At 37.8% G+C, this 26,630-nt stretch overlaps 3 protein-coding genes across 5 annotated transcripts; 2 read left to right on the plus strand and 1 right to left on the minus strand.

Annotated features, from left to right (window-relative positions):
• Positions 1-167: 167 nt before the first annotated feature.
• On the minus strand, positions 168-12,577 carry LOC122313394 (E3 ubiquitin-protein ligase UPL3-like). Of its 2 annotated transcripts, XM_043128352.1 has the most exons (19): positions 12,388-12,577; positions 11,210-12,288; positions 10,861-10,971; positions 10,625-10,741; positions 10,366-10,536; positions 10,067-10,228; positions 9,527-9,775; positions 9,318-9,439; positions 7,787-9,218; positions 6,048-6,143; positions 4,253-5,782; positions 3,918-4,139; positions 3,708-3,812; positions 1,629-1,709; positions 1,462-1,530; positions 1,237-1,365; positions 952-1,074; positions 607-805; positions 168-372 (listed from the first exon to the last, which is right to left on the minus strand). In XM_043128352.1, the coding sequence occupies exons 2-18, from the start codon at positions 12,098-12,100 to the stop codon at positions 740-742; spliced, it is 5,676 nt and encodes a 1,891-aa protein (XP_042984286.1). In that variant the 5' UTR covers positions 12,101-12,288; positions 12,388-12,577; the 3' UTR covers positions 168-372; positions 607-739. The 2 variants fall into 2 exon arrangements, with proteins under 2 accessions (XP_042984286.1, XP_042984287.1); XM_043128353.1 differs by having other exon boundaries at positions 168-384; positions 11,210-12,577.
• Positions 12,578-15,077: 2,500 nt separating this feature from the next.
• On the plus strand, positions 15,078-20,521 carry LOC122314171 (synaptotagmin-1-like). Its single transcript, XM_043129586.1, has 12 exons — positions 15,078-15,511; positions 15,965-16,063; positions 16,185-16,235; positions 16,335-16,458; positions 16,830-16,948; positions 17,052-17,153; positions 18,437-18,511; positions 18,808-18,884; positions 18,972-19,218; positions 19,302-19,652; positions 19,845-19,979; positions 20,208-20,521. The coding sequence occupies exons 1-12, from the start codon at positions 15,401-15,403 to the stop codon at positions 20,334-20,336; spliced, it is 1,620 nt and encodes a 539-aa protein (XP_042985520.1). The 5' UTR covers positions 15,078-15,400; the 3' UTR covers positions 20,337-20,521.
• Positions 20,522-21,593: 1,072 nt separating this feature from the next.
• LOC122313335 (L-ascorbate peroxidase 3-like) lies at positions 21,594-26,580 on the plus strand. Of its 2 annotated transcripts, XM_043128229.1 has the most exons (9): positions 21,595-21,832; positions 22,542-22,666; positions 23,268-23,317; positions 23,499-23,564; positions 23,641-23,689; positions 24,182-24,264; positions 24,356-24,435; positions 24,540-24,642; positions 26,126-26,580. In XM_043128229.1, the coding sequence occupies exons 1-9, from the start codon at positions 21,720-21,722 to the stop codon at positions 26,321-26,323; spliced, it is 867 nt and encodes a 288-aa protein (XP_042984163.1). In that variant the 5' UTR covers positions 21,595-21,719; the 3' UTR covers positions 26,324-26,580. The 2 variants fall into 2 exon arrangements, with proteins under 2 accessions (XP_042984165.1, XP_042984163.1); XM_043128231.1 differs by lacking the exon at positions 23,641-23,689 and having other exon boundaries at positions 21,594-21,832.
• Positions 26,581-26,630: the final 50 nt, after the last annotated feature.

The raw sequence follows: 26,630 nt of genomic DNA on the forward strand, positions 1-26,630 counted from the left end.
AAAATAAAAACTTTTTAGACGCTGCAAACACCCTAGCAACACCCCCGTAAAAGGTTCATCTATAACACCATATTACTGCCCACAAAGGTTCGGCAGGGGTATACCTAGTACAATCCAGATGGGACAAAAGCACACGACAAACTTTAGGGGGAAAACAAAACAAGAAATTCAGTCACAATAATTCTTCAAAATTATTTATTTTTCCCTTGAAACATTCCATGTCATGTATCCTACCACCAATGTGTTGAACATTGAGGAGAAAAAAAAACAAAAACAAAACAATACAAAGTTCCTGATTATTTACAAGCCCTAGCAGCTGAAAAGGTGCTCTCCAATTTCCTTTACAGCTTCCTGAAAATATGGCGGTCCAACCTGAAAACATTTCTGCTTTTGTTTATACCACCAATATACACAGTTAATGAAGTAAATGGGCGAATTTTTTTAAATATCATTGACAGGAATGCAATGTGGCTGTTTTGAAGAAAGAAATGACAATTCCCGGGAGAAAAACTTCAGTATATGGGAAGAGTATAATGGAAGACTAACTGCAGAGGCCCTAACAACAAAATTTGAGTATACAGGCACCATGAGAAGTTAGGAACTGACCTCCATCGTGCTCTATTTTAGAAAGGTGCCTAAGACGTTGCAATTATTTGACTTCCAACATCAAAATTATCTCAGGCAAGATAATCAATGCGGTGATACAATATACATAGTTCGGTTGGTTAGTCGCAAAAACTCATGACAAATCAAAAGATCCCTGCCCTTCACTGATTGCATATAGTAGTTTCTTGAACATAATCTCCTGTATTACATATTAAACCAATCAGCAGAGATTTTTTATTTTATCCAAAAAAAAAAAAAAGTAATAGTAACTGGATAAGTGTAAAAGATCAGCATTAACATCAATTTGTATTCTATTATTTTCGACAATTTACTGACTATAAATACCTTCGTAGAGTAAGGAGGAAGCTTGAGATAGTTTGCACATGTCATGACACTCGGCAAGTCATCATCCGCTGATTCTGAAGGCCCAGTCCCATTGGCTGCTGTGTTGACCGCAGTTGAAGAATGCTGCACCCAAGATAAGCAAGTATTATTGCTATGATTATGTATATATGCAAGAGGAATTACTAAACAACTTGGGTGATTTCAAACAATCCGTGTCAAATAGCAAAGAATCATAATCAGAACTTCAAAAGACATCCCTTAAATCCAAATCAGCTGTGCTGCTACCTTTCTCACAATGGTCAGTTTAGGATTGAGGACTGCCAGCCCACCAGGTGGAAGCCTAGGCGCACCAGTGACAAACTGGCAGAAAGCCCGCTGCTGCTCTGGTGTGAATTCTCCCATAATCTCCAGTAACTAAGAGCATCACATAAAACACCATAAGAACCATGTAAAACAAGCAAAGGTTCACTTCCAGAGGACTGACTTCTAAATCTAGGAAGAGAAGCATACATTTACAACTGCAGGGCTCTTGGCAGTGTATCCATGATCGAATTTTATATTATCAGCAAGTGTCTCAGCCTGCAAAAGTAAGAAATTAATGTACAACCACAACATTCTACGAAATACATTCCAATCATATCTTGTAATGCAAAAAAGCACAAACAAGAGAACATTACCTCCCATAACTCTCTACGGCCACAAAGCAGGTAATCCAATTCATGTGGAGTAAATATTAGTAAAGAAGAGATGTCAAAGACCTGATTTTCAAGCAGTGTCAGAACAAGTCTGGGTTAACATGAGATCAAATTTTGAAACTCAAATATAGAAGAAAAAGACGAGCAGATCCAGAATCAAGAAAACACATCAGAAGATAAACTAAGATATGTCATAGTCAAAACCCTAAAATAAGCTCTATATGAGAGAGAATTTTTAAAAGTTACTGAACACATCACAATGGAAAGCTTGATGGACAAAAGATCTTAAAAGATTATCTTTTACTTCAACACTTGGATAAACGTTTATCTTCATATACTTGTTCCTAAATATCTCTACCAGTGACTTACCGATAAAAGAAAATATATATCTCTATCACTGACACGAAAGCCCACCTCACAGCCTCTATCTAACACTCCATACTCTTTATCTTAAAATTCTGGAGAAAAGCCCCAGGATGTTTTCCTCTAGTTCTCCAATATCCACAAACAAGACCTTGCCCCAGACAAAGTTTAGCCATCCATTACCATTGCCAGGTTCAAAGACATCACAAAAATATCCAGGCTCTAAAATATAAAAAATAAAAAAAGCAGAGGGCTTATGACTTAAATCATGCTTGAAAAATTGAACGTTATAAAGTACCACTGGTTGGAAACAGAACTTTCAGCTGCTGAAAATTTTCCTGGCAGCAGGTATTTTAGGAAAATTAAGGTTTTCTTGGTTACAATTCGCAGAAGAAACGCTGAAATCTTTGGTTGGTTGAGCTTTATTTATGGAGTTATAAGCTGTGTATGTCTTGGAACCAGCCACCAGAATATTTATCACATGACCATCACCATAGGCACCACCTACAGCTCTTTCACCTAACATCGTATGGAAAATTCCAATTCGGGAAAATGAATAGAACAGAGAGAGAACCTGGAAGAGGTGGGGGAGGGGAAGAAAGGAGAAGGCTGAACTTTTTATCAGCCCAGGAAAAGGTAAGAAATAGAAATTGAAATCAACAAGTCAACCACAAGGGCTACATAATATTAAGCTGAAAGTTATTGTATGCCAGTGAAATTCCTAATGGCGCTGCAGGTTAGCATCACCCTGCAGAATTTGAACCTTACTAGTGTGTGAAATTCCTAATGGCACTGCAGGTTAGCATCACCCTGCAGAATTTGAACCTTACTAGTGTGTGAAATTCCTAATGGCACTGCAGGTTAGCATCACCCTGCAGAATTTGAACCTTACTAGTGTGACAATATGAACCGTATTTATTATGTCTGAAATACAGAACAAATGGCAAAGCACAAGTCCACAAAGTTTAACTGTGTAAAAGATATAGTTGCATAATTTGCATTTGCACGGTCTCCAGGGTTCCTCATCGTCAAAAAAATTACAGAAACAGCTTGTGGCTGTGTACAGGTGGAGTTTCAAAGGGAGTGTATGTGATGTTCAATACAAGTTGGTCTGTTACCGATAAAAAAAAATGAGTTGTTTACTGATTAAAAAATATATTCAAGTGCATGAACAAATAAAAAAAAAAAAATACAAGTACAAAATTATCATAGCAACAGGGAAAAATAAAATTAGATCAGTATATGAGGAGTGTTTAAATTATTTCCTAGTCAATGGACAATGCCGTTAAACAGGTTTTCAATGAATTTACTTGCATAAAATTTAATTTTAGTTGCATTAGGAAACCTTCACAACATAACTCAAAGCACATAAACCCAAATCCAAATACCCCGGTTCTTAAAATTGAAGAATTAAAATAAATAATTTGGTAAAAGGTGTTCAATTAGGGAGAAATGAGATTTCTAATTCCATGAATTGCTATTGGAGGTGCATTTGAAAACCTCCACAAACAAATGTCAAGTCAGATAGTCCAAGCTACATAAAAGCAATGGAAATCGACTTCAATAGAGAAGAACATTTTAATAGACCCAATATTTGACTAACAAAGTGCAAGAAAATCCTAAACAAGCCCATGAATATATAAAAATATAGCAATCTTTGGATTACTAACTCAATGAAGGTTGGGATAGGAACTCAACCTGATTGAACCCTGCTCTAAATGCTTCCATTTGCCGCATTATTCCAGTCTTGACAGTAGCATCAACTACCAAGGAAATATATTCCTCCAAGTTATAAATATCAACCTGGGAATTGGCATGCATCAGATAAACCTTCACTGGAAAAGAAAAAAGACCAAAGAAATGACATGCAGAACATATATATATACTCAAGAAATGTAAGTTGCCTACATTTTCGTCTCCATGTTTCAAAATATACTCTGGGTAACCAGGAAGTGTAAAATCGAAGCAGAGATCTTCTATTGGTGCCCCTCGAAAACGTAAATCCATTATTGCATCACTATTATCACCGCTTGATTCTAGATATTGTTTCCGACAAACAATGACATGCAATTCTTGGAAAGTCTTCCCTAGCTCAGCATCAAAAGTAAGAATATCATGCAAATCAAGCTCCTGAAATGAATTAGAAAGTTATTATCTTAACCAAAACAGAGGTAGACAATAAATAGCAACATTTAATTTTGACCAAGAAAAGGTAAGAATGTCTCATAATGAAATAAGCTTACTTGACCAAGCACAAGCTTGTAAAATGCTGTTGACAGTGGCAGGTCCAGTAACCGTCCATCTTGAAGAGCTTTGGCCATCACACGCCCTACCAACCGGAAATACTCGATGACTTTAGAAAACTGACTACCATCAGAAGCATCAGCATTTGGAGGCCAAGGACGAGGGAACAACCCAAGAGGGGCTTGAACAAGGTCCCCATCAGCATTATTTGTTCTTCCATTTGGTGTCCCCAAGGAAGAATTTGTTCTCCACATTTGAAGTCCAACTTTTTGAAGGTCATGACTTAAAAGAGTGTAGAATTCAAGGGTTGGACCCAAACCCGTGCCAACTTCACCAAAATATTCTACCTCAAGCACAGCCTTCTGGCGAGAATACATCTCCATTACTTTTGCAGCAGAATCCAAAATGTGGTTTCTGGATACACGGACCTTTTGGCGCTGCAATCTCCCAATCCTCCCCTCTCTTTCATTTGCTGATCCATGACCATCAGCACCCTGCTGTTGCTGGAGACGGTATAAAGCGCGAGATAGCCCAAAAGCAGTTGAATAGAAGTACTGTCGCCGGATCTCAAAAGGAAATAAGAAGGGACATGCTTTTGTCAACTGGTAGCACCATGAGGGAAGACTACCACTGCACAGTGCAAGCGCATCTTGAATTTGTCGAGCTAGTTTAGGAGTAAGCTTGCTGTTAATAAATTCCTCTGAAGAAACTTTGCCACAAGTTGTATCCAGCTCATTCAGACTAGCAATTTTTCCCTCAGCAAAATCATCACAAGCTATCTGGCCTCTCAAACGAGGTGCAAGTTGGTTCAAACCCTCTAATACACGCAAAAGAGCCAATATATTGAAAGTAGGATTGGATTTTTCCAGATCACAAGGAAGTTCTCCCTGCAAGATACTGTCTAGAAGTGACATTTGATGTAACTGGGCATCCGAGTTAGAAGTAGAAGCAGAACCAGATTTGGTAGATTTTGATACATTATTAGAACAAGATCCTCCAACAGACGCCCTATCAGCTTGGCTTTCTGCTCTATGATATGTGATAGTGTAAATATCACTCCACAGCCTGCTTCCATCATTAGATATGAGATCACTGCCGGCATACCTGTCATCATCCTCCTCATCCAGTACAAGCTGTCGCTGAACAGCCTGATAGATAGTCAAATGCTTATTGAGCTGCCTCCCGCCAGCTGTAAATATTAGTTTTGGAGGATCATTAAAACTTCCATACTGAGGGCGACCTTGCCTATCTCTGCCTCCCCTAATACCTCTACCATTACCAGCTCCAAGGCCAGCCATGGCAGCAGCAGCAAATGACATAGCACCCCTTGAACCATATGAATTGCCACTCCTAAAATCAGCAGAATCAGAACCCTTAACTGTAGCAGCTCTGCTGCTAGAACCAGACACTGGATTAGTTTGGCTATCACTTGCTGCAGGAGCAACAAAACTATCCTCTGCTGAGTCGCCCAATTTTACATCATGTACTTTATCAGGGATGCACACAGGAAGAGAATCATCTCTTAGCACCTGGAAGAAAAGAAAGACAATAATATAAGCAAAAATCCGCAAATGACTCCACGACATGCGACACTACATACAATAGAAGACTGCTCTGCCAGTTTCACACCTTTCTCCAATTTGAGAACCCCTCCCCCAAAGGAAACAATAAAAAAAGGGAAAGGAAGCTGTGCATATCATACGCTAGTCGAGTAGCATATACAAAAAAATATGAAGTATGCATCCTCTACCTCTGAAGAAAGCTAGAAAAAAAATACAAGATCAAGAAACCTACATCTTCATGGTCATCGTCCTCATCATCTGAGATCTCATCATCCTCAATCACCAATGCCTCGTCGATCTCAACAGGAGATATATCCAATTCCTCGTCCTGCAAGAGAGTTTTAAAAATGTTAATGGATGAAAACTGCTTTTCAGGAATCAGAAGTAATGTATCATAAAGAAATAGACAAAAGAAATTTGAAATATTTTGAACTAATGTAGAAGGTCTGCAAGAACCAAGTCCCAGAAGTTTTGTTAACCAACCATTACAAGTCCCGGAAATAACATTTACACTGATTAAGAAGTACCCCAACCTTATCAGTCCCGCAAAGACATTTTTATTTGTGCACCATCCCTATAATGGAAAATGCCTATCTCTTAGTTCCTAGCTTTAAGCAAATCCTAAAGCAACTACCCTTGTCTAACCTTGCCCAAGATTTTTTTTTTTTAAACCAACCAGAAGCAGCAGCATGTTGAAATGCCTACAGCTCATACAATACCCTGACACTCATTTATTAGATCCCATATTCCATAGGATATCCAAATTGAATTTTGAAATAAGATGCCACAACTTGCTATAATGCACTAAAGGAAGTCTTGTGTGTGGTGCTTTTAATTGTACCAAAGTGACCATTGAAAATGGTACATCCTCTATCTAAAAAAGATTTATAGTTATAGCAAACAAACTATTTAATGTTAGTCACTATTTTCAATAATAAATTATCCAATAATACCTACACATTTTAATTGATAAGCGGATAAAAATCAGATACAAGGAATTATTTGAAAAGATGAACACCTATTAACGGACTGTTTGGAAATAGACAAATTTTGGCTAGCCAGAAAAGAAAATGATCCCATTGTGTATCATGTGGTGCACATGGGCGGAGAGAAATGAGAGGTGTTTCGAAGATACAATGGCGGAGCTTCAGAATTTTTTTATGTGCACTTTAATGCTTTGGTTTTCAGCCATTGTACTTGATGGAACCAATGTTCATAACTTTCTTTCCTTTTTTTTTTTGATAAGTAAGAGATTTTATTGATCCACGTAAAAAGGCAAAGCCCGAGTACACAGGGTTCATAACTTTCTTTCCTTAATCTAGAATGTATTTAAGTGTTCTTTTGTATACTTCATGTGTACACGGACTATGCCTATTTCATTCGTATGACTAAAATTTACTTATTACCTATCAAAAAAAATATATTCTATTATGAGGTACATAACCATAACTATACTTTAAATACAATGGTATGTATACAAATCATTTCGAGCAGGAATAAGAACTTCTCATTCAACAGCAATGATGGAGCTTCTAAGCATACCTCATATTAACATGCTAAATTGTCATGTATATAATTTTTTATCCGAGTTGTCTCTTTAGTTTTTTTTTTTTTGTTGGGGAGGGGGGGGGGGGGGGGGGGGGGGGTTATATTTCTGAATCATCAATACCAGATATGAAGCCACTTTTCATCAATGCCATGTGCCAGATAATTTTTGCAAATATGGACTTCACTTCTTCAAATCTTTTACGTCAATTTTTCTTAATTTTCAATTCTCTTATGTGTACACAAAGAGAGGTCACACTAATAACCTAACATTAGGCACGATAAGGGAAAAAACAAACAGCTGTTAGCACAACCTATACTAATAAAAAAGCAGCATTCTAAACCATTAACTCTGTGCCTTTTATTTTATTCCCCTTCCCCCACGAACAGACAATTTTTTCATTCACCTAAAGGAATAGAACGTACCTCAGAAGTAGAGTCCCCATTTGTAGGTTTCATCGGAGCATCTTTATCTAAAGCTGCTCTTCTACGAGCAGCATTTCTTGTTTGAGGTCCTCTAGCCTCCTCTTGAGCAGGTTTCAAAACAGCTTTACCCTTCCCCTTTGATGAACTAGTGCTTTTCTCTTGTGATGCATCCTTCTTTGACGCATCTCCTATATTAACAGATGATCTGGATCTAGTAGAAGGACGACGAGCGGTGGAAGCAGGTGTAGAAGTAGATGGAGAAGAAGCACCAGCTCCTGTAGGAGTAGTTCCAGACTCAGAATTCCCCGCTGATGCCAAGGACTTCTGACCAGCCTCTCCTCTCTGAACTCGGGGCCAAAGAAATTCTTCAACAGCAGCTAAACTTGCTAACGGATCAATCAGTACAACATTCGATGAATAGTCGCGCAGAGATTTTTCTCCTTGGGCTTTACAGAGACGCAACTTAAAAGGCTGAGACAAAGCACTCAGTCCAGAGGAAAGGCATGCACTTCCACTAGATGACCTAGATGAATGGCTCAACACAACAGGGAAACGCTCCAAGGAGGACAAAGCATTTTGCAGCTTCTGAACCAAGACAGTCATGGGAGCTACACTTTCTTCATCAATGCTGGAAGGAAGTGCAACAATGATAAACGACTTCAGTCTTTTAAGTGCTAGTTGGCGAAGCTTGGGCAGGTTAGCTTCTGAAATTTTCTCCTTGGAAAAGTAGCCACAAGAAAAGTAGTTCAGCAAGGCAGCAATGACACCACTGCCAATGAACTCAAAAGTGGAAACACCATCCCCTTTTCCTAGCTCTGCTAGCATCTCAGCTATAATCCCAACTAGATAGTCTTCCTTATTCACCAAATTATCAGCCAAGCGAGACCCAGAAGCTTTAGATTTTCCCTTTGATTTAGTCTTTTGGTCATCAACACCAGCATTCAACTTGATACAAAGATCCTTTAATTGCAAAAGATCATCCGTAACTCCCACTTCAACAGAACCAGGATCTGAAGGAAAGTACTTGTCTTTAAAAGCTTTAGCACATGAACTGACTGCCATACGAAGATTTGAATTACTAGAAGGAATTTCCACTGAACTTGGAGGCGATCCAATATTTACTGAACCAGGATTCTTAGATTCTTCTGCAGCACTTCCATCAGGATTGGTGTTTCCACTCCGTCGTCTGTAACGCCTAGAGCGTGATGATATTCCAGGGCCAGAATTATTATCCTTCTCCATGGAAGATGCTTGTGCAGAAACAGAATTGGGGTTACCAGCCAAGATAAGTTGGTCCACAGCATGTACCACACCTTCTCTGACAAAAATCTTGGAGAAAGTCCCAGGAAGCTTTTCCATCAGAATCTCAGCAATTTGAAGGGCAGGGATCAAGACTTGTGGATCTTTCCATGCTAACACACCAGCCAAGAAACTAGCAGAGCAAGCAACTAATAATAAGTATTTCTGCACACAGCATGGTGTAAGCTGCAAGCACACCATCAATAAATCATAATTCATTACAGTCATATACCTCGATATGTTTGTTGAACTTAATAGTGACTGAATCATCTCTGCAGGGCTGAAGTACATCAATTTTCCAATAACGGACAAACATTTGTGACGAACAGGACCATTCACGCTGGAACCATATATCTGCTCGACAAGTAAACAAATGCAACTATCAGCTAACTAAACCAAGTAACCAAAAATCAGTAACACAATAGATGCACAAAAACTTACCTGTATCAGAACGGGAAGGAGATCCATTCCGAACTGCTGAAGAAGCTCAGGCTGATCATTCAATAATTTCTCGCGAGCTGAAACCTCAGAGACATTTCCATTTGTGTCTTCCTGTTTGCCAGAACCGCCAGCAGAAGTCTTCTTAACAATGGGTCCTCTCATAAATAAATTGGTGCTAGCTGGGAGAGAAATGGTTCCTTGTGGCAATGGAGGGAGCAGTTCATTTGCCAGGTTGACAATCTCAAAAATCTGGATGGTATATTGAAAATCAGAAAATTAATATTTAAAAGGTAATAGCTAGGTCCCAAGACTCTGATATAAGCGTAAAAAACATAAAATAAATGCATATAAAAAGATCTAATATCAAGGAGAAAAAAATGAAGAATGTATGTTGCTATTTAGATTTTGAATCATGAGGTGTATTAGTCAAGTAGAGTTCCACATAGGTCAAAATGCAGAAATTCCATTATGTTTCATATACCCATACAGCAATGAAAATGACCCTGTCCAGCTAGTGTAAAACGGAAAAAAAAGCAATACCTGTTCGGATGGTCTACTCAAAGCAGGTGAAACTGAGGCATTAGTTGATATGCCCGAACCTACAAGAATATCTTTAAGAATACCACTGATGCCGAGGAGAAGCAAAGTTTTGGCTCCCAACGGAGAGCCACTCGCACAAGTGGACAGAAGTCGTATTAAACCCTGCAAGCCTCAGAGGTCAAAATGAGAAACCTCCAATATACATAGACTCAAATCTTTCACTAAGCCTTAATCCCAATTAAACGAGAAACTTCCAATCTACATAACATCAAAATTGAAAGCTTAATTGCTGCACTTACAGTGTATGTAGGAGCACTGAGAGATGCCTGTCCACCTCCAGAATTGCTGGTTGAAATAAGCGAGGCGGCTTGCGTAACCAGACCGTGATTACAGAGTTCATCTAATTTATCCGGAGATGATGCAAATGCTTCGGCAATTCGAGTCAAACAAACAGAAGCATGTTCCAGCACCTACAGACAAACATATTCGACACAATGAGAAAGAACTAAACCTAGAAGGAGATCGTTTAATTCACAAAATATGAAACATGGCCATTACCTTCGAATCATGATACTGAAGAAGATTAGTCAGAAGGGGGACAGCTTCCATCACAAAGTCAGCTGCATCTGAAGGGAGTTTCTTGCACATGTTTGCCGCCGTGGATAATGCCACTCTCTGAAACAAAGAGTGTGACAAACGAGAATCAGTCGTGCAGATTCAACATGCAAAATGGACCGTCCTCTGTCGGCAAAGTGAACCAACTTAACACTCTGAAATTTCACTAGCTGAGTTACCTGAACTCCTGTAGAGAAGAAATCCAAATATGAAAGCACTGCCATAAGAGCACCAGCTCGCAAACAGTCAGTTGGGTGCTCCTGAGATATCTTCTTCAGAGCTTGTAGAGACTGTTTTACATCATAACGAAGCATGAATATCGCAATGCAACACTTACCAATGTTCCATAAGTTTCATGGGTAAATTTTAAAGGTCATAAATTTGTTCGCTTCCACCTAAAGTAAATGGTTGTGAATATATAACATCTAACGACAGCATTACATCTGTTTCTTCTTAGTACAGTATCAAATTCTTATTGTTGTCACTCTCATTCCCTACCGATCCAGAACGAATAGAAAAGAAACCAACCTGTTCAGCTAAGTCCATGTATTCTATGGTAAGTAACCTCGCACAAAAGCACGAAACCGCACCATAATGCACAACCGCAGCACAAGAGGAAGGAAGCACATCACAAAGATGAGTCAGTGCCCTCGCCGCAAGTAGCATAATATCCGGATTGCTCTCGTGATTGAGCAGTCCCACAAGAACTGGAACGAAGGAATCGACAGAGAATGTACTGAGCGACTCCTCGGTCCCAATTGAGAGCATCTCACAGAGCTGCGTCAACGCCTCAACCTGCCTCCCTTCCTCCCCCTCGGCCCTCAACCCAGACAGAATCTTCTTCAGATGCCCACTCTGGTGCGAAGATGAGGCCGAGCCCATCGCCGATGAAGGCAGTAGATCATCCAACCCCGCCCCGAGCTTCCTCAGTAAACCCTGGAGGGCACTGCTCGCTGAGGTCAGATTCTGATGCAGAATCCCCACGCCACCACCCTCGCTATCATTATCATCTTCGTCGCCACAGCCGACAGTATCCACATTCAGACCCAAGCTACGGTCGTTATCCCTGTCCCTATCTCTATCCCTATCCCTAACCCTAACCTCGTGCTCTTTCTCCTTCCCCTTATCTGAATTGTCTCTATCTGAGTTCCGGCCACGGCGGCGAGACCCAGAGGATTCGGTGGTTGAGTCCATCGGAGCTGGCTGTCGGTCGTGAGCTTTAACGGCAGTTGAGGCAGCCGAGCGGGACCGGGTGGAGATCGAGGATTGAGCGGTGGCGTTGGCAGCTGGCTTGGAGGAGAATGACGATGTGGATGAGAGAAGGCGTGTGCGCTTGGAGGAACGGGTAGTGGGACCGGAGGAAGAAGAAGAAGGCGCTGCTGGGGTGGCCTCCGCCCGCTTCCGGCTCCGAGTTTCCATACAAAAGCCCCAACCCCGAGGTTTCAAGACTCGCTCGCCACCCGTAGTCGGGCGGGGCGATCACGCGCTCCAAGATCGGGTACCCCGCAGCATCTGACCGCAAGATAGATTACGTAGCGATCAGCAGGAAAAGTTCACGATCTTTACCATCAGAATCAGGCGCAAACACCTCTCCCCAATCCGAAACCCTAAATTCCAATTGTTCTTAATTTGTAATACAATTTCCAATCAACCAAACAAGAAGCAACAAAGAAACAACAATCGATATGAGATAGAAGAGCTAATACCTATACAATTACGTGATGCATCAGTGAATTTCAATAAAGAATTGTGAAATTAGGGTAGAATTACAGACACAGAAAGAAACAGGGGGAATGAAACGAAAACCCTACAAAGGAAGGGACGAACGAATAAAAGGAGGTGAAGACCTTTATATATGGGTTAATATAATATGCGCTATTATTATTATTATTATTATTATAAAGATTTTTGCAAGGTGGGGCGAGGAGGTTCCTCGGCGGTGGATGCTTTTCCGCCCGCCCCCCCCCCCCCCCGCGCCGGGGTCTTTGTCGGGTGAGATTGACTTACGGGGTTTGCTACCTCGACTCTAACGTCCGTTATTGCCCTGACGTTTTTCTGTACCGTTGAATCTTCATTGGATGAATTATGAATTATTTTGTTCATAATTCATGTGATTTATTACTTCGGATATGAGTATCATATGATTTTTTTATATTAATTAAATAGATTGTAAATAATAGTGAATTAATTTGTTAATAGTAATATAATAATATGAAAATATTTAATAACAATTATAAGAACCTAAATATAATCAATTAATATTTATGGGACATCATTATCTATTATCGTAACATCAAATGCTACACAAAGATGTAAGTCCAGGGACATCATCATTTGACTTGTATAAACCTCCTCGCATGGAATTCACTCATCTACCCATAGTTTTAAGTGTTATTATGTTTTGGTCAGAATTTTTGGTGTCTAATACATTAGACCACCTTCTTCTGTTTTGTTCCAAAGTCCAACTTGGTTCGGTCTGTTTTAGCATGTTTTTATAATTTTTTGATAATTTTATGATATTTTTATAAATTTTAAATTCAAATAAAATTTTATTTATTTTAAACCCAATACTTAAATTGAAATAATCACTAAAACGGAATTTTAAACATTGCATCCACCTGGAATTATTCATCTTGGACCATACTGTTGAAGTTTTTTTTATTAGGTCAAATTTGTTTGTTTACAATTTAAAATTAGCATTGTTGCTTGATGAATATATTTGTAATAATAGTTTATGTAAGTCTCGACATACTTGTTTTTAAAAAAATAAATAAATATGAGTTTTACATATAAAAATATAAAAATAAAAAGTCATAAAATTGGTCTAACCGAAATCATAAAAAGTCAAAAATTTCAAATAGGAAATAAGAACTATAAAATTAAAAGTAGACGAGAAATATATAAATAAAAAACTTTAAAATTTTTTCTAAATAATTAGTAATTATATTATTTATATATATATTTATCGGTTTGAATCTTATAATTTCATTAATTTGATTAAAAGTTATATGAGATTAAGATCCAACACAACCTCATCTCCTCCAATGCCACAAACGGGAAGGGTAGTAGAACCAAAGAAACAAAAAACAGGTAGAACCCGGGGGCGGGGGTTCCCAGCTGCTGAGCCCATGCCGTTGTATGGCAGTGGTCAACAGGTCCAGGTATTTCAAAACAAACAATAAAAAGACAACATGGATGATTGTGGAACCAATTCGGCATGCATGTCATGTCACCATTCACCTCTTCACATTTATGTGGGTATGTGTAAAACATCCTGCACGCGGCTCCTACTGTCCTACATACGTCCTTTCAAGGGAGATGACCGGTAAAAGATTACTTTCATAAATTCATTATTTATGTCCACACTTACCACGATTGCACGCGGCTCCTACATACGTCCTTTCAAGGGCGATTACATTCATAGGATCTCGTAGTTGATCGTGGTCTAACAAAATTAGTATTGTACGGGTATTATTACTCTTTTATGTCAGTTTGCGTGAATTTTGTACAAATTATTAAAAAAAGAATTGGAACGCATCTAAAATCCATATAATTTTATTTTTCATAATGGCCCCACTTAAAAAAAATTAATAATAATTTATACACATAAAACTGTAGCTAGACAACGCGGTGGCTTGCCAAATGGGGGATGAGAAGGGAAGGATCCGTCATGATTTGATTTTGTAACATGGAATTAATTTTTTATGTGGTGTTGGTTTACAAGAAATGTGATAGATGGTCTAGGTGTCATGTAATAATTCACTGACTATATTTTGAAGATCCTCAGACTGACCGGCCTGTAAGAATTCTCATTATTACTCTTATATTTCAGTTTGTCTGAATTTTGTACACATTATTAAAAAAAATGGAACACATCTAAAATCCATATAATTTTATTTTTCATAATAGCCCCACTTAAAAAAAATTAATAATAATTTATACACATAAAACTGTGTCTTAATATTTAGATGGGCCTAAGAAAGGCTTATAAAAAACAAGTGAATACGGGCCAAGCCTTGTTCTTTTCATCAAAGTGTACAAATGTCAACCTTTTTATTTCTTTAGTTTGTCGGGAATTTTCTGGTCAAACGGTCAACGACAGGATCCAAAAGGGGCCATCGACCCACAGCCCATTCAAAGCTCGAACCAATGTCAAACGCAGACGGTAGACACAAGCACGCAGTGTGACAGAATCACCGCCCAGTCCAAAAAAAGCACCTCGAGATGCCAAGTGGCAGTTCCGCATACTGACGTCACTCCTCGGCCATTAAGACCTCGAGAATCGGCCACGTGTACGATCTCACTGTACGCAACGCATCTGATTGTTTCTTCCCGAGCCAGCTCGACAGGAATTGCGTGAACTTAACCAGAAGAACTAAACTTTCTATATTAAAAAAAACAAAATAAAGATTTGTGCTTTGCGTTGTCCTTCCGTCGATGCACCAGTGCTAGGTGCCACCCATCTGTACGCCATCCTCTATGCATTCTATTTGACCCCAATCGACGACGACAAATAAGCCATTATATTATGTTTTTGCTCTATTATTTTACCTGTTTGTTTTGGTGATCTGAGGAGAATTCGAGGGGATTGGAAGTGGGTTTTTTTTTCCGTTCTTTGTTGGAGTTTTTGTGCAGTTAAGAGAGAGCGGGAGAAAGTTGTGATTTGGGGGTGTTTAATTCGTGGGAAAACTTTGTTTGGATTTTGGAAGGAGGTTTGGGATGGGTTTCTTCAGTACCATATTGGGTTTTTGCGGTTTTGGTGTTGGGATTTCTATTGGTCTTGTTGCTGGGTATTTCTTCTTCATCTATTTCCAACCCAGCGATGTTCAGGTACCCCACTATCTCTTCCTATATATATATATGTATATATAAACGCGCATTTTATATATATATATATTGCTTTGTATGTTCTCATCTATATATATAGGTTCGGAGTTGGAGTTATAGCCTTTTAATGCTCTGTTTGTTTGTCGAGAAAGCAAAAGGAAAGGAAAAGAGAACAAAGAAGAAGAAATAAATTGGATTACTAACACGTGAACTAATCATATTGTATATTGAGTTAGTTATTTGCCAATGTGGATAATTCAGTTTGGTCGTCTTTTTTTTTTTAGTTGATTAGACTACGCACTAAAATAAGAGGGAAAAAGGTGATATAATGCCTAAAGGATAAAATTATTGACCTCCTGCAGTATGCATGTGTTATGAAAGATCGTGTTATTTTTGTTGACTGACTTCGAGTTCTCTTGTTCCCGGGTTATGAATGGTACGGCACTGTCTGATCAGGATCCTGTAATACGTCCCTTGGCAGAGCAAGACTCAGAAACTTTGCAGCGGATGTTTCCTGATATACCACTTTGGTTGAAAAATCCAGACTTTGATCGAGTATGTAAAGTAGTATTCATAAACTTCTTTATTATGCTGCCACATATTCTGTGTTTTAATTGGGTTTTGTCTTGAAAATCGCAATTTTTTTGATGTTCCAATTGTGTTTGTTTTTGTCAAGGTTGACTGGATAAACAAGTTTATTGAGTATATGTGGCCATATCTTGACAAGGTCCAACTGCTCCTGAATTTCATCTGATCTATTTTTATGGCATTTAACTGCTTCTGTATATCTCTTCATAAGTATTTGATACTCTTTATTTTCTCATAGGCAATTTGCAGGACTGCAAGGAACATTGCAAAGCCTATAATTGCTGAGCAAGTTCCCAAATATAAAATCGAGTCGGTTGAATTTGAAGCATTTACGTTAGGATCCCTACCACCAACTTTTCAAGGTTTGTCTATCGCATTCTGGATACATTTAGGGGGCTCTCTTTTTAGCTATGAAATCCTTTATGCTTGTTGTATATATGGAGAGCCTTTCAAGTCTTATTTTATTTTTTTCACAGTTGAGTACCTTTTCACCTCCTTACTCATAAATAAGTGAAAATTCTTTTGTGTTTATAGTATCAAAAATTCTATATGCAGTTACTTTTGCGTACTTTTTGAGCACTCCACTAATGTGATTAGTTGCATCACTTTTTTTTTTAATATAAAATAACTGTTTTGGCCAATTAAATTAGTGAAGTGCGCAAGGAGTACGCAAAAATGTCTATATATAGCAGAACTCTTATAGTATAACTTTCTGCAACTTTTGTTATTTCAGGCATGAAAGTTTATGTCACTGATGAGAAGGAGTTGATTATGGAACCGTCCATAAAATGGGCTGCAAATTCTAATATCACTGTTGCTGTTAAAGCATTTGGGTTGAAAGCAACCGTCCAGGTGATTGGTTTGTTTTACTCAGTGAGGATGATTTTGTGATATGAGAGAAAGGGAGGGAGGCAGGGAGCTGATCCTAAATATTGTTCAGTTGGGATGATTTCAGGTGGTGGATTTGCAAGTGTTTGCTGCACCACGTATCACCTTGAAGCCATTGGTTCCAAGCTTTCCTTGTTTTGCCAAAATCTATGTGTCTCTCATGGCCAAGGTTTGTGATTATAGTTATAGTATTTTTTTAAAGCTTGATTGGGTATAGTTATTTACTGTTGTCCGCATATATTTCCTTGGTTGATACTACATGGATTCTTAAATAGACATGAAGTAGCCTTATCAAATTAGATGTGGGGAGGTGTTCTTGAGTCAGTCTCTGATAGGCATGTTAAAGAAGAGGAAGACTTGAAAATTGTATTCTGGTTGAAGTTTCATGGATAGCTCCTGTTTTTTTCTTTAAATCTTTTCCTGTTGATGGTTTTGAAATGCTTGGTTGACACCAAGATTTTGAGTGATTTCAAAAAACTTTGAGATTTTTTTTTTTTTTTTGATAATTAATAAGAGAAATTTATTTCAAGTAAATAGGCATAACCCAAGTACACAGGAAGTATACAAATGAGAACACCTACTTACTAGCTAAAACAGAAAATAACTAAAACAGAACAGTACAATCATTCCCATTCCTTTCAAGATTCTTCACCCAAAAGCTAAAACAGAAAAACTTTGAGAATTTACTTGTGTCCTGTTGTCTTTAACATCTGGAAAGTTGTGTTAGATGGGTCTGAAGACTATATTACTGCACTTTGCAGTTCACATGCATACTAAAGTCCATGGAACATGGAAACCTGATATAGTTTGGTAAATATTGCTTTCATAGAATTGGTTGATGATTTTACTAAATCACCCGTGCCATTTTTGCATAAAGTTATGGGCCGCCTCAAGTTCCATCAGCAATTGGCTGATGTAAGAACTAAAATCACGTTGCTGTTGGTGGTGTATAAGCCACTTTTTGAATTTTTATAGACATTTTGAAAATCTTATGCCACATTTAAACGTGTTGAGGTAATTTCAAACCACAGCCCAGTGAGCTTTAGTTCAAGATGCAGATTCTGTGGGTTCAGATCCCATCGGGTGTGTGTTTAGCTTACCAATAAAAAATAATTTCAAATATCAGAACTCCATGCTCTCATTCCAAACTATTTCTTCCTAACTGATTTGAGTGGTCAATATGCTTGTCGGTATCAGAATACTTTATCAGTACCATGCAGCATTCTAACTCAGCCAATGTGCCATTTTATAGTAGTTTTGAAACACTACCTATGTATCTCAATCTTACCTTTACCACGCTTTAAACTATCCATTGGTGTAGGCTCAGAAAATCCTGAAATTGGATTTCCAGGAGGGTCTTCCATTTGGAATCATCTTGGTCCAACACAATTAGTATTCGGTATGCTCTATGAGGAATCCTTCTCTCCTGATTATGTTTTCTTCATTTTGCAGCCGCATGTTGACTTTGGACTAAAGCTTATTGGGGCCGATCTTATGTCAATACCTGGCCTCTACAGGTTTGTCCAGGTACAAAACTTTACGGTTTCCATTTCGTTTAGTCCTCCCCATGACCTCTTCTTCTCCTTTTTGCGATCCCAGAACTTGGGATAAAAATTAGCGTCAACATTTTCTAGTTCCTTCCGCTTGAGCAGGGACGAGTTCCTTACTTGCATGGAGAATTTGTGTTTCAAGTCATAGATAGATGAACGTGTGGACATTGTGCCTGCCTAGTGAAGATTTTGCTCATCCATCACAGCTACTAAAATAAGTACTATTTGGTATCATATATGATTTTAACGGTTTCAGAAGTGATTTTTCTGCAGGAGCTCATAAAAGATCAGGTCGCAAAAATGTATCTATGGCCCCAAACCCTGGAAGTGCCTATTTTGGATCCAACAAAGTAGGTTTTTGCATTGTTTTCTATGATTGTATGTCTTCAGATTGCCAATTATATGATTTGGCTAACAAAAATATTGGAATTTTAAAGAGCCTTAAAAAGGCCAGTCGGAATTCTCCACGTGAAGGTAGTGAGGGGCATGAAACTAAAGAAGAAAGATCTTCTAGGTGCATCAGACCCTTATGTGAAACTAAAGCTCACTGAAGATAAACTTCCAGCAAAGAAGACCACTGTGAAGCACAAAAACTTGAACCCTGAATGGAATGAGGAGTTCAATATCGTTGTTAAAGATCCACAAACCCAGTCTTTAGAGATTCGTGTCTATGATTGGGAGCAGGTGAACAATTAAAAATATTTGGACAGAAGTTGTTTTTCCTGTTTCATGCCATGCTTCTGAAGCTTATAATTCACTTTCCGTAGGTTGGCAAACATGACAAGATGGGTATGACTGTAGTCCCTCTGAAAGAACTATCCCCCGAGGAGCTGAAAGTTATGACTTTGGACCTCCTTAGAAATATGGACTTAAACGATGTTTCAAATGATAAATCACGTGGGCAGCTTGTGGTGGAATTGACATATAAGCCTTTCAAAGAGGAAGACTTAACAAAAGGTTTCGAAGAAACTATGACAGTACAGAAGGCGCCAGAGGGAACTCCTGCTGGTGGAGGGGTGCTGGTAGTTATAGTTCATGAAGCTCAAGACGTTGAAGGGAAGCACCACACTAATCCCTACGTACGGATTCTTTTCAGAGGAGAAGAGAAAAGGACTAAGGTATGAAGATAATAGACCATTTATATATTTTTTTGTTCATATGATTCAACTCTGTTTCATGTTGCCTCTCTAGTTTTTGAAGTGAAGCAATGTTCCTACAAGTTAATAACTTTCACCTCGAGAACTGTATGGGTTGGTTGCTGCCTCATAATTCTATGGATTATGATCCGAATTTTTCTTATTCTGGTACAGCACGTAAAGAAGAACAGAGATCCAAGGTGGGAAGAGGAGTTCTCCTTTCCGCTGGATGAGCCTCCCATTAATGATAGAATGCATGTAGAAGTTGTCAGCAGCAGCTCATCGAGAATAGGCCTGCTGCATCCTAAGGTTGGCGATGCAGATGCTTTTATATATATATATATATATATATATTTTCTCCTTCAAGAAAATGATAAAAGACAATTTTTTATTTATTTTTCAACAATACTCCTCTATTACAAATTGACAACATTTTTGTAAAAAAAAAAAAAAAATTACCTCCTTTTCTTCGATATAAACGAAGTTTTTCCTGTTTAGTTTTTGTGCTTAGACGAGTGGCCTGTTATCTTGAAACAGGAATCACTGGGTTACATCGATATCAATCTGTCGGATGTCGTTTCCAACAAACGAATCAACGAGAAGTACCATCTTATAGACTCCAAGAATGGACGTATACAGATCGAGCTGCAATGGAGGACTACATGAGCTTTTTTTTATTTTTTATTTTATTTTTAAAAGTTTCTTTTTATAAATATTTTTTCCCTCTTTATTGGGGGATTTTTTATTATTTATTTTTATATTATATACCATGTCAATTTGTTTGTTCTACGTGTACATGGCTGTACTAATAATTTCCAATTGCGATTTACACCTCCATAAGTTTGATCTTCCGTTAATAATCCCATTAGGAAAATTGTATTTCTTTTGGAAAAAAATTGGGGTCTGTCATTAAAAAAATAATATAAATTTCAAATTTATTTAATTTTTTAAATGCTGTGTGTTCACACCCTACAAATATTTCTCATTCCATTATCTTAGAGCAATGTTTATAAGTAATTATCTTTTTGCCTCTTTTTCAAATCCTATTAGAAAATTAAAAATTGGCTGATTTAGATTTAGAGATGGAATGAGATATTTTAAATGAAAGATAAAAATTAAATAAACTATTATTTTTTAATATTAATATTATTTTAAAATTTAAATAAATTAAATTAAATTTTTTAAAAATAGGTTGTTTATAATATTTTATATAAAAATTTTTAAAAAATTATAACAATAAGATGACACTCTTTTTAAATACACAAACTCCTTTTTTTAATAGGCACTAAATTCTACTGTGAGAGGATTTTCATTAGTTTGGTCAAATTCATTTTTTAAATTAGTCAATATCAACATTTCTTTACATTTGTCTGTTCTATCTAAATTCTATCTCCACATTATATTAATCATCTATTTTTTATATAATAAAAAAATATAATTAAATTAATATTTAAAAAAATTATTTTTATCACATTTTATAATTCTATCAATTTAATATTATTAATAATTATATTATAATTAAATTAATATTAAAAATACATATTTTCAAATATTATTTAATCATTTGAAATGAAAGTGTAGAATATTTTAATATTTTAATTGATGAAATAAAAGTATAAAAATAAAATTATAATAATAAGAAAATAATATTTAAATTTTTAATAAATGAAAGTGATATTCTAAATTGAGGCAATCAATGTAATAAAAATTTAAATTGTTTTAGATATATCCAATTTAATATAAAGTGAATTTTATATAAATTATGTAAATTTTGATCAATTATTCCATTTTGCCAAGTCAACGAGGTTACGAGAGGCTCGGATTGGAAAAATTGGTTAACTATTTGTAATTTTGTAGGCTTGTATTATTGACACGTGGAGAGAGTTGTGACATCATTGGTCATCAAAAGGCTCTGCTCCTTGGGGGCTGTGCTGCGGCTTCTAATCCAAACCAATCATCGTAATCTGCTTCATCCCTCTCTCTCTCTCGCTCTCTCTCTCTCGTTCGCTGTAGTGCCGAGTCGGTGACCAGAGTGCAAGGAGGGTTTACATGGCGTTACCAGTCGTTGACACAGAGTACCTCAAGGAGATCGACAAGGCTCGTCGCAATCTCCGTGCCCTCATCGCCTCCAGGAACTGCGCTCCCATCATGCTCCGATTGGCGTACTCTCTCTCTCTCTCTCTCTCTCTGCGCTTTCTTGTTTGATTTTACCTAGAATTTGCGAGAAAAGGAAGCGAAGCAAAATGGAAATGATAATTGATAAGCATATAGCTGTTTTAGTTTAGTTCATGGCCAAAAAAGAAGTATGACTAGTAATTTATTTAGGTTCGGTTTGGATTTAGAGATGAGATGGTTTTAGATGAAATATGAAAGTTGAATAAAGTATTATTAATATATTATTTTTTAATATTATTATTATTTTAAAATTTGAAAAGGTTGAATTGAGATTTGAAAAAATTGAATTGCTTATTAAATTTTGTGTGGGAATTTAAGAAAATTGTAATGAAAAGATGAGATGAGATGAGATGAAACGTTTTCTGAATCCAAACAGTTTTACTTATATACAATCGAAATGATGACGGCTAATTCTTGTCATGATTTTTATTTAATTTTCTTTACTTCTAATGAAGCAAATATATGTGTTTTTCTGTAAATAATTGTGTTTAATGATTTTATAAGCTGTTACATCTGTTACAATACCGATCAAGTTTCCTTAAAGTTTAGGGTTATGGGAGAATTGATACTTTATCCTAGTATTAGAGGCGGTGGTCCTAATTTTAAATCCCATCTTTTATTTGTTGATCCCGCTCATTTTGTGGGATTATTGTATAATTTGTCATTATGTATTTATATGCATTTTCTTCTTTGTAGGTGGCACGATGCGGGCACGTATGATGCAAAGTCAAAAACTGGTGGACCTAATGGGTCAATTAGGAATGAGGAAGAGTATAGTCATGGTTCTAACAGTGGCTTGAAGAAAGCCATTGATTGGTGTGGTAAGCTTTTTTTCCTTTAAATTCCACAAATTGTTCCTAGATTGATTTATTTGATAGATTAATTGGAAGCGTGTTGAAAAGCTAGCCTTGTCTCCCTGGAGGAATCTCATGTGGCATCACTCTATAAGGCATTTCTCTAATAAGCTTCGTAGAATTAGAGAGGCTTGGATGTCGGGTGCCCATTTCTTATGTTATCACCACGCCCTTTAGGCTAGGCTGTATCTACTTTCATAAGGAAGTTACTTATAATAAGTTGATATTTCCCCATCATTTAGTGATATGCTGATCGTTCTCTTTAACAAGCACATGTTGGGATATAGCTTTCTAGTTAGTTACAAGCTTGAGCTTTTTACATGTCCTCTATTATAGACAGGTACTTAAGACAACTATGTTAGAAGAAAGAAAACTTGTTGAAAAAATTGGAATGCAAATGATTGTATTTGAAGTTATGGGAATAATATTTACTGGAGTTGTGTCAGCTTATAAGAAAACTTTGGTATGATTCTTTCAACTGTTTAACTTTTCTAGAAAGTTGTATCCAAAAATTGATTTAAAAATTTCTTGTTCTTTACATTGACGGGTGTTCTCTTTATGATGTCAGAGGAAGTGAAGTCTAAGCATCCAAAGATTACATATGCGGATCTATACCAGGTGATGATGGTGAAAAATTCATATTGCTTATAATCTATGCTTTATTGATTGGGAGAACTGATGAAGATATCAATGTAGAGCTTAGAAAGAGAGGAAATGTGTTTCTTGATAAATCAGAACTAAAGAGAACCATGTAAGTCTCAAGAGTGAAATGACTTGTAATCAAAACTTGTGTTTTCAGCTTGCTGGTGTTGTTGCGGTTGAGGTCACTGGAGGACCAACCATTGCCTTCGTTCCTGGCAGGAAGGTATATTGTGGCATATCTTAGAATATAGCTTATTACATATTCATTTCTTTGCATTGACAATTTATCATCTTTTTAGGATTCTAATGTTTGTCCCAAGGAAGGGCGACTTCCAGATGCTAAACAAGGTCTGTCCAATACTTAAATAATACTTGCAGCGACTTTAACCCAAAAAAGCATTTGTATGAAGAAAAAAAAATTACTTATAGAAAAAATGAAGAAAAAATTATGAATTCGTTGTTTTCTTTATATGATTCTTGATTGACTTACAAATTCATTTGCAAAGAACTCTTGATGTGAAATCTTGAGTGAAATATACCTAGTAGACAGTTGTCATGTGTAGGTACTTTAGTTCTTCGCTAGCCATAGATGATCCCTACCACCTGTCACGTCCAGCCTAGTGGTCAGATGCACTCTTTTAAGTTGTAAAGTGGCCATTAGCTCCCATTACTGCCCCCCCCCCCCCCCTTCTCTCTCTCTCTCTCCAAGCCTCTGTCATTTGATTAAGTTAAATTTATTATGATGGAGCCTGTCGAGAAGTTTGCTGTGTGCTTGCATGTGTGGGATATAGGGTTGCAAAACACTGTGGAGTTTATGTTTTCCGTGACAATTGGTTGTAGGTGCACCACATCTCAAGGACATCTTTTACCGGATGGGTCTGTCTGACAAGGATATTGTTGCACTATCTGGAGGCCACACTTTGGTAGTTCTTTCCTCGTGTTTCCATCTTTATATTGTTTGCTTTGGTAATATAAACACATGATTATGCCATTTCATTTTATCTATTGCATCAGGGAAGGGCACATCCAGAGAGATCAGGTTTTGATGGTCCTTGGACTAAGGAGCCCCTCAAGTTTGATAACTCATATTTTGTGTATGACTTCTACTAGGGCTTGCAGATTTTTGTCTTCACCTTCTTACAGGTTTTCAAGAGCTGTTGATTTTCTGTCGCCCATTCATAGTTACTCTTGATATCAGGGAACTTTTGGAGGGGGAATCAGAGGGTCTCTTGCAACTTCCAACTGACAAGGCTTTATTGGATGATCCTAAGTTCCGCCATTATGTCGAGCTGTATGCAAAGGTAATTTGCTTATTTCAGTTCAGTAACCAATATACAATTGTTACCCAGGTTATCTTTATGATCGGAAATATACAGTACTTATAGACAGGTTCACATTTATCACGGTACCATCCTGCTACTTAAAAATACATTGGAGTTTATCATTGCCTGTTTATCCTGATGTCATCATACATTGGTGTTCATTATGTACTTGGCATTATAGAGCTTAGGCCTGCCTTCATAGAGTAATCGAATATGGGTCACCCATGCCCTGAAAAATTCCGACCTGCCTACTGAGTACTCACTTGATTCAAGTAGATTCAGGTTGTGAAGGGAAAAAAAGAAGCCTCTCTCTCTCTCTCTCTCTCTCTCTCTCTCTCTCTCTCTCTCTCTCTCTCTCTCTCTCTCTCTCTCTCTCTCTCTCTCTCTCTCTCTCTCTCTCCGAAATCTTGACCCCACACCATAAACCCTAGCCGGAGGGGAGGAGCTCTCCTCCCTTTCCTCCTCCTCAACCGCTACTTAGTTTGTTTTCCAGTTTGTTTCTCTGGCATGTTGCCGGTTTTTTTTTGGTTTTTTCCTTTTCTTTTTCCACTAGATCAGACATGTCCGATCTGTAGCTTTCCGGCCGACAGAATGCCACACGCGCCCTGTCACTGCGTTCACCAGCTGCTGATCACCCGGGTGGAGGATTCGCCAAACGATTGTCACGTGATCCGCATGTGCCACCAAAGCCGTGAGGCTTTCTTATGCACTGGCGCGCTTTCTGGCCTCCTACCACCACACACAGCACAGCTGGACTCCCTACCTCTAGATCCTTTGGACCTCAGTCCCCAAGCTTCATCTGCACGGGCGCGTGTAGCACATACGTTGGCTCTGCCGTGCATACCTTTGAAAGCCTACCATTGACTCGGACTGTCCGATTCTAGCTATCTAACTATGTTACTGCTTTCCCTCACCGAGAATCTAGGGGAAAAGGATGTGAAAACTGTCGTTGACAACTCCAGATCAGATGGTTGCAGTTCCGCTTTCACGGATGCGGATCACAACCGCATTGCCGTTGCAGCAGTTCCCTGGGTTTGGGTCCAATTTATTGGTCCCATCACCCGTTTTTATTTTGTTAGGGTCCTCAACCTCTCTTCTTGTATTCTCTTTTTTAATTTAATGCAAGTTTGATGGAAAAATAAGTAGATTCAGGTTGAGTTATAGATTAAATGTGTCACTTTTATTAATCCCTTCTCACCAACCTTTTACCTAATGTTTGGGTTTGGATCAATTTACGGCAAACGCCCAACTTCCAAATCTGGGCAAAATTGAATCATATATGAGTGACTTCTGTATTTTTTAAGAGTGATGATATATACACAGGCCGTATAGGTTTCACTTTTGTTTTTGTTTTTTTCAAATAAGCTAACATTGTTACTTTATATCTTTGGGCCCCTTTTCATTGGTTTATTAAACTCGATATGATGTTTCTCCTATTTGCTGCTCAATTTCACTTATGCAGGACGAGGATGCATTCTTTAGAGATTATGCAGAATCACATAAGAAACTATCAGAGCTCGGGTTTGCTCCAAGTTCCCCTGGTTCCAAGGCAATTGCAAAGGAGAGCACAATACTAGCGCAAGGGGCTGTTGGAGTTGCGGTGGCTGCTGCTGTGGTGATCTTGAGCTACATCTATGAAGTTCGCAAGAAAATGAAATGAACATGGCTTATTCGACCTTATCTCACACGTTGCAGTTTGTATCCCTATGATTCTGTGGCACTGAATTAGTTTTTTGATACATGCAACACGAAATATGGTTTTTTTTTTTTTTTTTTTACTTTATCTGCTAATAACATGGGCCAGGACTTTACTAAATGCTTGGCTGCCAGATGAACGGGGAGAAAGATAAGAGTGAACTTTTCACCACCCTGAAGTAACCATTAATGCATGCTCTCCAATTTAAATACTTTTCTTCACATCCTCTTGAAAGGTTTCGTTCTTAAACTGTTCAACCAATGAGAAGTGG

The sequence above is a fragment of the Carya illinoinensis genome, chromosome 6 (assembly GCF_018687715.1).
Source record: "Carya illinoinensis cultivar Pawnee chromosome 6, C.illinoinensisPawnee_v1, whole genome shotgun sequence".
NCBI classification, from domain to species: domain Eukaryota; kingdom Viridiplantae; phylum Streptophyta; class Magnoliopsida; order Fagales; family Juglandaceae; genus Carya; species Carya illinoinensis.